The 13,448-nt window shown below is 51.2% G+C and overlaps 1 protein-coding gene across 1 annotated transcript in view; it reads left to right on the top strand.

The window, feature by feature from the left end:
• Nucleotides 1-13,448, top strand: part of LOC103191532 (zinc finger protein 385D-like) — a 35,145-nt gene that overhangs the window by 14,048 nt on the left and 7,649 nt on the right. The window contains exons 2-3 of the mRNA XM_042343450.1: nt 3,772-3,914; nt 11,091-11,201. Of these exons, the coding sequence (XP_042199384.1) occupies nt 3,828-3,914; nt 11,091-11,201 (198 nt within the window). The 5' untranslated portion in view covers nt 3,772-3,827. The remainder of the gene's footprint in view (nt 1-3,771; nt 3,915-11,090; nt 11,202-13,448) is intronic.

Below are 13,448 nucleotides of genomic sequence, written 5' to 3'. Positions count from 1 at the left end.
GAAAGTCCTTGCTCGGGGAGGGGGTGGAGGAAGGGGGTGGGGGGGAGGGGGGTTGGTTGGGGTTGGGGGGGCGAATGTTTGTTTTTCAGAAGGAATGAGGTAAGTTCCCAAACTATTGCGCCGAAAAAAATTCCCCCTATACTCCCCCCCCCACCACCAGCCCCGTAAAAAAACAATTACGAGCAAAACTTTGGCTGCTGCCTTTCGCCCATAAAATACACAGTCGCTACACTTCACAGCGCAGCCTGTGAAGCGCTTTGAGACGTCTCGATGACGTGAGAAGGCGCTGTATCCAATACAAGGATTATAAAGCGCTTCGCGGGATTTACTGCAAAGTGCTGCGACCGTGTCGTTTCCTTTGTACAAAGGTTTCAACGGAGTGGAGTGAGTGATGAAAACAGGCGTAGGATTCACTTTATATCTTTTTTCCTCATTTGATTTGCTTTGGGATCACCGAGATAAAGGTCAGCGGAGGGTGTGTGTGGGTGTGTGTGTGTGTGTGGGGGGGGGGGGATGTGTGTGGGGTTGGGGGGGGGGGGTGCAATTGCAGTGCTATGCATTGCTGGGGTACCTGTAGGCAAGAGGGGGTTGGGACTTGGAACCTCTTTGCCCAAGAACTTGGAACTTCAAGGGACCATTGCAAAGCTGAGCGTCTGAAGGGAATTGGATGAGCGTTTGAAGGGGAACCTTATTGCAGGGTAATGGGGAAAGAGCAGGGAGTTTGTAGTCGGACGTTGCCGTGTGCAAACGCTCCCGACACTCAGTCACTACACTTGGTCGTCAAAATCCTGCAGAGGGCTTTGAGGCATCTCGACAGCACGAGTCAAAAGCAAGGATTATTATTGTTTTAATGGGGGGACGATAATGGAGTTAGCCGCACGGGAGTGGGAGTTGACGTCTACTTAGCCCGAATGAGCTTTCTGGGCTGTGATCTCTCTGATTCCATGAGGCGGCGGTCTTAAGGATGTTCAGATCAGGCCCTATTCCTTCGCATTATATCAGTTGTTTTGCTTTTTCTTTTTTTTTTTTGCCCGCTCCTCAGTCCTGAGGGTCAATCTCGATAACTGTTTCGCGTTAATAAGGAGCGAAATAGTTGTCCTCGGTGAAACAAAGCAAAAAGATCCGGCGTGCAAACCAGTCGTATGGCGGGGAGCCTTACAAATGTAACGTCCCTTACAAACGTCGCACAGGGTTGTTGTGGGTGGGTGGGTGTGTGCGCGGGGGGGTGGGGGGAGGGGTGGGGGTGTCAATTGCAGTGCTATGCATTGCTGGGGTACCCTCGCATTTCACGTCGCGCCTTATCGCGGGTAACGCTGCGAAGCGAATTGACTGATGTGTTTTCTGGCCGAAATCCCGCACGGTTTTAAGACAAAATTCGAAGCCCCCCCACCCACCCACCCACCCCCCACCTCCGCCACAGTGGGGTCTTTAAAAAAAACGTGAATAGCAATCCTTGCGTCCGGCACGGGGATTTTTCACCTGGCCTCTCGGAACGCTTCGCCGGACACGCCTCAACGTGTGAGCGATTGCGTATTCCGCAGGCGAACTTGTGGCTTGTGGGGAAACGCGCCGCTGGGTTTAAATATAGCTCGAAATAAATTGCTACACCGCACTCTTCGAGCTTATTCAACAATTCCTCTCACGCAGATTATAGGGGAAGGCAACATGTTCAGCACACAGCGGATCTCACTCACACAACATGACAGCTGTGTTGAACTTGAGTTCCCGGGGAGACGTTTGGGGTCCATAAATAATGTTCGTCTAATCCAGCGGACCCACAAGCACGGCAGTGTCTCAGAGAGCCTCAGTAGAGGTGTGTGTGTGTGTGCTTGTATGTGTGTGTGTTTGTGCGCGCGTGTGTCTGGCTGGGTATGTACGCGCTTGTGTGTGTGCGCTTGTGTGTGTGTGCGAGAGCGTGTGTTCGTGCGCGTGTGTGTGTGTGTTTGTGCGCGCGTGTGTCTCTGTGTATGTACGTGCTTGTGTGTGTGCGCTTGTGTGTGTGCGAGAGCGTGTGTTCGTGCGCGTGTGTGTGTGTGTGTGTTTGTGCGCGCGTGTGTCTGTCTGTGTATGTACGTGCTTGTGTGTGTGTGTGCTTGTGTGTGTGTGTGTGTGTATGTGCGAGAGCGTGTGTTCATGTGTGTGTGTGTGTGCGTTTGTGCGCGGGTGTGTCTGTCTGGGTATGTAACGTGCTTGTGTGCGAGCGCGCTTGCGTGCGTGCGTGAGTGAGTGAGTTCATGCAGGTGCATGTGTGTGTGTGTGGCCGTGAGTGTGTGTGTGGCCGATTCTTTCTTGCCAACATTTTAATTCAGAACAAGCATTTATTGTGAGGTGGTTAGAGCCCTCGCCTCGCGATTCCCGAGCCGGGCGAAACCTTACCTACCTCCGCACGCCTCTGTTTACCCAGCAGTAAGCAGGAACCCGGTTGCGAGTCGATTGACGGATCACTTTCCGGAAGTAATAAACCCTTATAAAAAAAAATGCGAGCGCTCAACCCACCACTGTTTGTGGGGGACGCTGCTGCGCGCGCAGTCGGCTGCCGCGTTTCGCCCACAGAATACGCTGTCAATTCGCTTTAAGGTGAAGAGCTTTGAGACGTCTCGACGACGTGATAAGGCGCTGTGTCAAATGCCAGGGTCTATTAAAATGAATATTATTATTATTATTATTATTATTACCATTGTCCTGGTCTGTTCTGTTCTGATCGCACGATCGACACCCCCCAATTTTCAAGCCTGAGGTGGATGGAGGGTGGAGGGGGTGGGGGGTGTGGGGCGAAGGCAGGGAATTAATTTTATAGCGCCGGTTTTCTAAGGGCCTTTTAAGTTGCTCGTGTTTTCTAAAGCCTTTATGACAGTTCGAAGCTTGCTGCCACAGTGTAGGCTTTTTAGATTGGGAGCGCATTGTACAGCACAAGTGCTCAGTGTGAAGGCTCGCAATCCTATTATGCTGAGCTGGCTTTACACCAACGCAAACCCTAGAGGGGCTGCTTCTTCCCATCCCGCCTAACGCACACAGCCAGTCAAGCTTTGGGGAGGGTGGGGGGGGGTGGCAGGGGAGGGGAAGAACGTCAGAGACTTTGAGGACAAGCTACCCACCCAGCCACGGGAATTAGATAATAATAATAATAATAATCCTTGCTTCCGATACAGCGCCTTATCGCGCCGTTGAGACGTATCAAAGCGCTTCGCGGAATACGTTGTAAAGGGGTTTGACTGTTTTTTTCGGTGGCGGGCAATCGAGTGAAAGATCCACCGCGAGCGCGGAAAGGGTCCAATCCATTGGGACGGCGACAACTTGGGTTTTGTTGTCGTTGTTGCTGTTGCTGTTGCTGTTGCACCTCCCCAATCCCTCATCCTCGAACCCTCTTCCTGCTGACTCCTTCCAGCTGTTGACCGTCCTCTACTTCAAGAGGCACCAGCTTTAAGAGGATCTTCTTAAGACCTTAAGATCATCTCCACCGCCCCACCCCCCCCCACCCACCCCCCAACCACCTCCCTGATCCCCCACTGGCTCCTTGTCAGACTCCACCACTGTTCCCCACGTGGAAAATGCTGTATAGTTGCAGTTCTTGTTGTTGTTGTCGACCCATTTCTGACCCATTCTGGGGTTTCCTTTTGACGAGAGCTGTCGCGCCAAATAAAAGAGCTGCAGCCGTCAGAGGGCGGCCGGGCTCTGGGTGTCTTTGGAAGGCTGGCACCGCTGGTTAATCACTAGTTACCCACTAGTTAATCACTGGTTTAATCACTGTGCATTCCTTCTGTGCTTCCGCAGGTTCCCTGGGCCAAACCAGCAGCCTTTTAGCATCTCTTCAGCTGCCGGGAAGAGTTATGCAGCCAGCACTTGATATCAAACACTTTCTGCCCTATCGACTAAACACACCTTCGCCCATTGGATTATTCCCCAACTTCAACACAGTAAGTGCTCTGCTATCTGTTTGCTGTTGTTCCACTGTTGACGGATGTGCGGAGTAGAAACTGTATAAAGCGACAAAAAGACTAGATCCATTGGTTTGCTCTCGGCCTGATTGGGTTGGACGACACAATTCCCCCCAAATAACATCGGTCATTTGCTTTGCGGCCGTTCTCGGCGACGTTGACTGACAGCCCTGAACATCTACCGAACGCACAGTCACCGGGCTTCACAGTTAAAATCCCGCGAAGCGCTTCGAGAAGTCGTCCCAAAATGAGAGAGCGCGGCGTCAAACGCCAGGTTCGCTCATTTCGAGGGATGGCAAAGTTCTCCCTCGTCGATCTGCGGGGCACCCGGCTGAGTCTCGAGCGAGTCGAGTAGCAGCTCTCGCCAGTCGCTCTCTGACGACCAAGCTCTGAGCGGGTCTGATTCCTTGCTCCTCAATAGGCATGAGCGATGTCAAACTAATCTAAACCAGCGGGGCAATGGGGAGGAGGTGAGAAGATGCGCTCATTTTTCGGCGCATTTATGCCAAGCGAATGCACATTCAACCCAGGGGCTGTGTCCGTGTCCTGGAACACATCTGCCATTGTTTTTCCATCGAAGTCACTTATTCCAGTCGCTAGTTAACTATTTCCTCTCTCTCTCTATCTCGGCTTGCAAACTGCTGCTGCTGCTGAGCAGGAGGAGGAGGATGATGATAATAATAATAATCCTTGCATGTGATATGGTCGCCTCATCACGCCTTCGCGCCCTCTCAGAATGCGCTGCGTTTGACCAGGTGCTAATCGCCCATCACTCGAATTCCTTTCAGCTTAATATTCCTTGTGGGCGAAACGCGCAGTTGTATAGTTGCCTCTGTGTTGGACCATCTTCAGTCTCCGATCTGACTGCACAATAGGCCGACCTCTCGCTCAAAGGCGACGGCAATGGGGGAACTTCACAAGGAACAGTTACTGTTACTGAGGTTACTGAGGAGGGTCAGAACGGGTTAGGCGGTGGGGGCACAGAAAGCCAAAGCTTTGAAATAAGGGTCTGATTGAAACGGTGGCTTCACCCGAGGTTATTACTTTAGATCCGATCTGTCAATCATCAGCGAGGCTATTGACGAAATTCAGTGCTCGTTCCCCACCCCCTCCCCCCGTCCCCCCGTCCCCCCGTCCCCGTTCCCCCCCCCACCCTTTCCAATTCATTCACTACCCAGCTTTGCACTGCCTGGTACTGCAACACTGTTCCCTGTCCACTCAGTGCTGTTACCTGTACAACCTTTCGATGGACATTTCCTGGACATATTCCTCCCTGTCCACCTGCGTTATCCAGAGGGTCAAAGCGCTTTGTCCTTATCTCTTGACCGCAGTAGTCTGCCCGAGTACCAGATGCTCTCCAAGTGCTAAGTGGTGTCCTGTAGCTCAGCAGTTAGAGCACTCGCCTCGCAAGGGTCCGATGCCCGGGCAGGTAGGGCGAAATGTTGGGCAAGTTTCCTTACTCCACACACACACACGCGCGTGCGCGCCTCTGTTTACCCGGCAGTGAGTAGGAACCCGGTTGTTAGTCGATTGGCGCAATGCTTTCCGGGGGCAATAATCCCTCCAAAAAAATAAATAATAATAATTTGGTCACTCAATCCACGGCTGTTTGTGGGGGACGCTGCTGTGCGCAATTGGCTGTCGCGTTTCGCCCGCAAAATATACAGTCAATTCACTTTACAGTACATCCTGTGAGATGTGTCGACGACGTGATAAGGTACTATATCAAATCCAAGCATTGTTATCGTTACTGGTAAAAAAAAAAATCCTGTTTGGTTGCTCGGTTCGGCACTGGGAGAGAGGACTATTTTTTGAGTCTGTGGCTCAGCCATCTGTTCACGGGCAATGCAGCGGAACGAGGTTGCTCCCTGCGAAGCAAATTACCGCACGTCCTGTATTTTTAGAACGCGGAAACCCAAACTCAATCGGAGAAAACTGATGACCAAACTGTTCCGATCTGGAGCGAACGCTCCCGGCACTTAGCTTTAAAAGCCGACGCTGAGCGAGAGCACAGTTTAATGTGGCGCTAATGCCTTGGAATCCTTCTAATCAACCCCTTCGCGGTAGTAGACCCGCGCACAAAGGCCGTTTCAGCACAGGCGCCGCCGGGCGGTCGAATTCCGATCGTGCCTTTGATCTCCTGATATCTGACTTTGCAGCCTCAGAACTTCAAAGGGACTGGGGCGCAAGTGAACAGGAACGGGAAACACAAGTAGCCTGAAACAGCTGTGGTCGCGAATCAGGCGCTGTATCAAATGCAAGGATTATTATTACTAATGTTATTATCAGTGATCCTCCCGATTCATTTGGTCGTGGACCTTATGGATGTTGGTGGGACTCCCTTTCCCCTCACAAGAATGACAGTCACTGCACCTGACAGTAATTACTTGCTTTTGGAGGTTTTGCCGTGTTTTCTCCTCACTGAGAGCCGCTGAGGGTTAAAATTGTGCATCGAGTTCCAGCAAAACCAGTGAGCCTGAGAGAAAAATTAATCGGTGGTGGGTGGGGGTGTAGGAGGGTGGGGGGGGGGGTGCGCGGTGTGGGGAAAAACCATGAGGTGCAAACAGAAATCCCAATTTGTCCAAATCCCAGTGATCTTGATAAAATCCTTCCCGCATTTGCATTCCAATTTGGACTCCGAGATTTCTGACTGAACGCGTTCCAGATCAGGAGCAAATTCTCGGAATGACCTTTTTTTTTTCCTGGCAAGGCCGCTCAGCGGCAGAAATCCAACGAGGCTAGACCCTGCTCGTGCAGTCTTGGGCTTAAAACCTCCTTCATTTCCATGGCATTAATCTCAGCGTTCACTTGTGCAATGATGCATTATTATTTTTTTTTCCCCCCACAGCATCTCGGTGCTGCCTCAGTAGAGATATTCTGCTCCCTGTGTTGAGGCGGTTTTTTTTTCCTCTCGCACTGACTGATCGCAAATGGTATTTAAATTGCATGCAAATGTCACTCTAATGTATTCAAATTAATAACACGGTGTCGTACACAGCGCTGGGCTCCAGGCTGGTGGAGAGTCGGGAGGAGAGACTGAGGCATCACCAGAAGCAATCAGGCCCAGGGGGAAACAGAGCAAGGCTTGTTTGCGTGAGTGCGGCGCTCGGAAGTTCCTTGACACGGAAGTAACGTGGAACAAGGTCCAGGAAGAGGCCATTCAGCCCCTCGGGCCTGTTCCGCCATTCCTGGCCGATTTGGAGCTCAACTCCAAATACCCGCCTTTGCACCATATCCCTTGATGCCCTGATCTGACCAACGTCCATCCACCTCAGTCTTGAAAATGTGAATAGACGGATCCAGCCCATAATCCACAACCTTTTGGGGGTAAAAGGAGAGAGTTCCATATCTCCACGACCCTACGTTGTGAAAAAAACGGCTTCCTGATTTCACTCCTATATGGCCCGGCTCTGATTTTAATACTTGCCCCCCCCCACCCCGGCACCCACCCGCCCACCCACCCACCAGAGGAAATAGTTTCTCTGTAGCTACCGTATCAAATCCCAACAACAACTTGCATTTACGTAGAGCCCTTCACCCAGGATTGCGTCCCAGAACGCTCCAGCTAAGAATATATGGGTTGGCCTCAGTTGACCAAAGCCAAGAGAGAGAGAGAGAAACACACAGGAGAAAGTGACCGAGGTTAAAGGGATTCTGCTTCTGTGACCGACAAGGTACAGACTTGGACCGAGACGAGGGAAGGCGCACAGAGAGTTGAGACTGAATTGGGTTCCTTTATGCAGTTAACGTGGCGAGCGATGGAGGCAGATTAGCTCAGCAAATTCACGTGGGAATCTGATAGCCGCTGTACTTAGTGAAGAAATTGATTGAGGGAGAGTGCCAGAGGTGGAGAGGGGCGGTGGGATTAGTTTGCGTTGGCCTTTGCTGTTCCCTCTTGAGCGTCAGAAAGGAAGGCCGGGGAGTGGGGAGGTTTGGGACTCGGACAGAATGTGAGTTGATAATTCTGCGGTCATCCATCTGCTCGGTCCAGCGAAGGATTATAGAGGTTTAACAATGGGGCTTCTAACCCCCCCCGCCCCCTCCCTCCTTCCCCCACTACCACCACCACCACCAAAGGGCAGATGTGTGTCTAAGAAACCGACCCATCTACCTTTAGAATTAAATACCAACCTCAAAGCCATTTGATACTGTGCGCTCGTGTTCAGGGGAACGCGAAGGGGGGGGGGAGGAGGAGGTGAGGAGGGGAGTGAAATACAGACAGATACCTCCAGTGTTCCTAACGAGAACAAGATACTGACTGCATTGTGACTGGCAATTGCCACTGGGGGTGAAGGCTGCCTTTGTGCTCTCTGTAAACTCCCTTTGGCTGAGGCTCGCAGGGTGACCACACGCAGGATGGGGTTAGTAACAGAACCCGAGCTTTGATCGCCGGTGACCTTCAGTGGATTTCTGTAGCTCAGTTGCTTAGAGCGCTCGGCTCGCAAGCGAGAGGACCTGGGTTCGATTCCCGGGCGGGTCAGGGCGAAACTTGAGTTTCCTCACTCCGCACGTCTCTGTTTTCCCAGCAGCGAGTAGGAACCCGGTCGTCAGTCGATTGGCGGATGGCTTTTCCGGGGGCTAATAATCCCTTCAATAAATAATAAGAATAATAACTTGGTCACTCAATCCACAGCTGTTGGTGGGGGACGCCGCCGTGTTTCGCCCACAAAACACACAGTCGATTCACCTTGCAGCGTATCCCGCGAAGCGCTTTGAGACGTCTCGAAGACGTGATCAGGCCCCGTATCAAATGCCAGGGTTATTACTGTTATTCTCCTCTCAGAAAAAGTTTCTGTGAAATTGTCTGCCACGTTTTTCGCTTTACCCCATGGAGCGATTTGAGACGCTTCGGTGCGATGAGTTTGTGTGTCAAACGCAGATGATTTATTTTCATTGGAAATGCTATATTATTTTAATCCCTTTCCTGTGTTTACTCATGTGGTTACGTCTTAAGGGACATAGTGTGTCTGGTAGGAGAGGAAAGGGAGAGACTGAATAATAATAATAATAATGCTGATAATCCTTGCATTTGATTTAGCGCCTTATCACGTTGTTGAAACGTCTCAAAGCGCTTCACAGAATATCCTGCAAAGCGAATCGACTGTGTATTTTGTGGGCGAAACATTTGGTGAACGTCATGTGGTTTCTTGCTGCTTGCCTCCAGGATTAGCCTTCCCCGTTCTCCTGATTCCCTTCGCCTTGGAGCTTCGAATAGATCATTCGTGACAAGGTCAGGATTAGCGGTTCCATAATTTGATGACAGATGAAAGGGTCAGGTTGTAGGAGGCCAGAGGGCGGAGGGCGGCTGCACTTTGATGGTTAATGAGAAACCTTCACAAAGATCTCTCGAGCTCAAATCCCTCATGGTCTCTTGCTTTTTGTAAGATCATTTTGTCTCTCTCTCTCTCTCTCTTTCTCCCAGTCTCTGTCACCACCCCTCCCAATAAAACTGGCCACTCACTTCACAGCTGTCGTTTCCGCCCACGAAATACACAGTCACTCCGCTTTACAGCTGTGAAGGGCTTTGAGACGTTCTCAACCACGTGCCGAGGCGCTGCGGCAAATGCCAGGATTATTATCATCGCTGTGCAAAAATTCTTCAGTCATCCAATCTTAATTGAGAATCCGGTTAATTCTTTTTTTTTGAAGAACTTTCGCGAAAGGCCGACTCTCTTCCGAAGGCAAAAGACTTGAAGCCGGAATGGGCTCTGGTGGTGGGGGGTGTGGTTGGGGGGGGGGGGGAGGGGGTTAAGGCGCTTGAGGAATCATAGGATTACACAGCACAGAATGAGGCCATTCGGCCCTCTCTGAGAAGAACTACCCAAATCAATCCCACTCCCCCGAGCTCTCGCCCCAAACAATTAGCTAATGTCGGGCGAAGAAAGGGTTAAAAATTTGCCCTCAGATCATCATCGGTAACCAAAGGTCCCACTAATTAGGCGTTAATAACTCAATCGCCGCGCACCGATAGCTGGAAACACAAAGCCAGTACGGTGGACGTGAGCTGACGTGTTTGAAGGACGGATAGGGCTGTTTTTGCAGCGTCTCTTGAGTTCACCAGTGAAACCCTCCGAACATCTCTCGGCGTTTACATATTGCCAGGCCGGGGTGTTTGACAGCTGAGAGCCCTGGCCCTGATACTCGCAGTGCTTTAGATTAAGCGAGAGCGGAAAGATTAATTCGGAGATAAATTTTAAGAGCGGCAGCGAATTTATGAGGCGTTAAATGGCTTTTGTGCCCTGAGTATATGCTGAGCTCTGCAAAGCAAAGCACCAGTAGTGCTCAGAGCCAGATAATGCTAATTCTCTGCCCTCCTATCCTACAGCTTTTGATGTTTTTGCTTCCCTGTTTTGCCGCTGTTGGCCTGGTTCAGTCGCTCGCGCTCTCACCCTCTGCGCCGCAACATTTCGAGCCCTGTACGAAGACCCGCAGCTCACTCTCCCCTCCAACCTGTGGCTCTTAAAAAGATGCACAGCCGACCACAGCTCGCGTTTACACAGCGACGCGTAGGACGCTGAGCCACGTGAAGGGCGCTGGGTGAATGCAAGTTGTTGTTGAGGGTCTTCGGGCGCGACTGAGGATGGGTGGGGGGCTGGAGGAGGAAGGGAGGGAAGGTTAGAGATAGTCAATAGAGAAACAATTCCTCCCTCACCTGAAAAAAAAGGTCAAACAGACAAAAACCTCAACAGTGACACGTAAACTCCCGCCGCGATTCTTCCACCTTACGCCTAACCGTCCAATTTAACTCATTTGGACCCGACGTTGAAAGGGAGAGAGAGAGAGAGAGAGAGGGGGGGGATGGGGGGGACGGAGAGATACTCGCAACGCACGGATGAGACACGGGAACAAACCTCCTCGATCCGAATCGTTGACATTTCCAGTTTTTCCACGGGAGGCTAATAAGGTCGACACCACGACTGTTGTCGGGTACGCCGCTGTGCGCAGTCGGCTGCCGCGTTTCACCCACGAAACGCACGGTCAATTCAATTCGCAGCGTGTCCCGCGAAGCGCTTATATCAGAGGCAAGGATTATTATTATTATTATTATTATTATAATACGTTTTCCATCCGTCTCTGGCAATTTAGTAAAGTTGCGCTCGATTGCACTTGTGGAACGGTGTTGTGTTATTCTATTTGCTCCCCCTTTCACTGCAGATGGATCCGGTGCAAAAGGCCGTAATAAATCACACCTTCGGCATGGCGTTACCTCCGAAAAAGAAACAGGTCATCTCTTGCAATGTCTGCCACTTGAGGTTCAACTCCGAGGTGAGGTCTTCCATTCTCTCGGGACCATCTCTTCCCCCCCCCACCCACCCACCCACCCACCCACCCACCCTCCCACCCACCCCGGGACCAAATCCATCGGATATCAATAGCAGGCGACAATAAACAATAATAATCCTTGCATTTTGTTCCAGCGCCTTATCACATCTTCGAGACGTTCTCAAAGCGCTTCGCAGGATACACCGTAAAGCGGAGTGACTGTATATTTGGTGGGCGAAACGCGGCAGCCAATTGCGCACAGCGGCGTCCCCCCCCCACACACACACAAACAGCCGTGGATCGAAGCGAGCAAATTATTATAATTATCTTTTTTTGGAGGGATTATTACCCCCGGAAAAGCGATTCCCCAATCGACTGACAACCGGGTTCCTGCTCGGTAAAAAGAGGCGCGCACGCGTGTGTGTGTGTGTGTGTGTGTGTGTGGAGTAAGGAAACTTGCCCAACATTTCGCCCCCACACGCTCAGGAATCGAACCCGGGTCCTCTCGCTTTTTGTTTGAACAGCCATTCCTTTCTCTCTCTCTCTCTCTCTCTCTCTCTCTCTCTGTTCTCATCGGAAAGCGTCGTAACTTCGGTACTTGACGTAGAGTGATCACAGATCGAATTTACGTTAACGCTTTCTCTGCAGCTAATTTCATTCATTCACTGAAATCACCTTCGGAACAGCAACGCGGCGGAAATATCCTCGTATCGCTCAATCCTTTTTTTTCTGTCTTTCCCTCCTCGTTGAATTTCCACGGTTAAACCCGCCAGATAATTAGCATTTTTATGGCCGGAATGGTATTTTATGGCGTCCTAATGAACTGTGAAGGAGCTCCATGATAAAGGAATCAGCGACTGATGCAATAAAAAAACGCCAGAGATCTGTTTCGTTGAAACCGAAGCCAATTTAATGACAATGAATGATGAGAAAGGCATTAATAGATTCCGTCTCTCAGTCAGAGGAGGGACAGGAGTCCACTGATTTCCTAAAGGTGGCGATTTAAGCTTTTAACGGCTGAATGATGTGGCCTAAGAGAATCGCCTCATCATTTTACGGTCAGCAATCCGACATTTCTGAGTCCAAAAAGCCAACGCAGACCAACCAGACCTGATATGTGAGCAATTATTAATAATAATAGTAATAATAATAATTCTCGCACTTGATGTAGCTCCTCATCACGTGGTTGAAACGTCTCAAAGCGCTTCACGGGAATATATTGTGAAGCGAACTGACTGTGTATTTTGCGGGCGAAACGCGGCGGCACAGCAGCGTCCCCACAAGCAGTCGTGGAATTGAGTGACCACGTGATTCTTTTTTTTGGGGGGGTGGGGGGAGGAGGTGGGGGGGAGCAATTATTACCCCCGATTTCTTTCAACTTTTGATCCGGTCCTAACAGCGTGGAAACTTCAGGGTAATGCCAATTACTCTTACACAGCGTCTTCCACGTCGAGCTGGACAGTCAGGGATTTGGACCCGAGCAGGGGGTTGGGATCAGGAGAGGTGGGGGGCAGGGAGGGTAGGGGTTGGGGGGTTAGGGGGTTAGGGGGTAGGAGGGTGACAGAAGGTGCGGTCGAAGAGGAGGAGGTTGCGTGAGCCATCGCGGCTGTGTTGGTTCTTAAGCCTTCCCTTTCCCTACACTCCCACACACACACACACACACAAACAACAACAACAACATTACATTTGTAAAGCGCCTTTCAAGTCGGGAGGACGTCCCAAGGCACTGGACAGACAGAGTTACGGATCCGAGCTGAGGGTCGGGGTGGTGGTGGGGTGGGGTGGGGGGGTGGGGGGGGGTGGAGAAACACACACACACACACACACACACACGACCTTCTACATGTCTCTGTTGCAGATGATTTGAGCGATGTCTGGGTGGTGTGGGACCAACACTCAGCCACACACCCCGGGATAATGGAATCTCTTGAGCATCGCTGGGAAATCCCAAAAGGGGAATCCCGACCCCCCCCCAAAACCCTCAGCGTCCGGTGATAAATAACCCATCCCCAGCGACTGTCATACGCTGCGACTAATAACACGTTCGCTTCCGCAAAAACAGTTCCAAATCACGATCGGGGGCTTGAAAATAAATACCTCGGGGGGAGCCTTTTGTACGTAATCCTTGTCAGTCTACCAAGGTTTATTCTTGCTCCCCAGCGGAACCCGCTCCTGCTGTAACCCTCTGATGGTCAGGTGCACGGAAAGGCCAACGGGACCTAAAACACCGGGAGGAGCATGTTATGGGGT

The sequence above is a fragment of the Callorhinchus milii genome, unplaced genomic scaffold (assembly GCF_018977255.1).
Source record: "Callorhinchus milii isolate IMCB2004 unplaced genomic scaffold, IMCB_Cmil_1.0 Scaffold23, whole genome shotgun sequence".
NCBI lineage: Eukaryota > Metazoa > Chordata > Chondrichthyes > Chimaeriformes > Callorhinchidae > Callorhinchus > Callorhinchus milii.
Note: the sequence above shows the minus strand (reverse complement) of the source record. Positions and strands in the feature narration are given on the sequence as shown.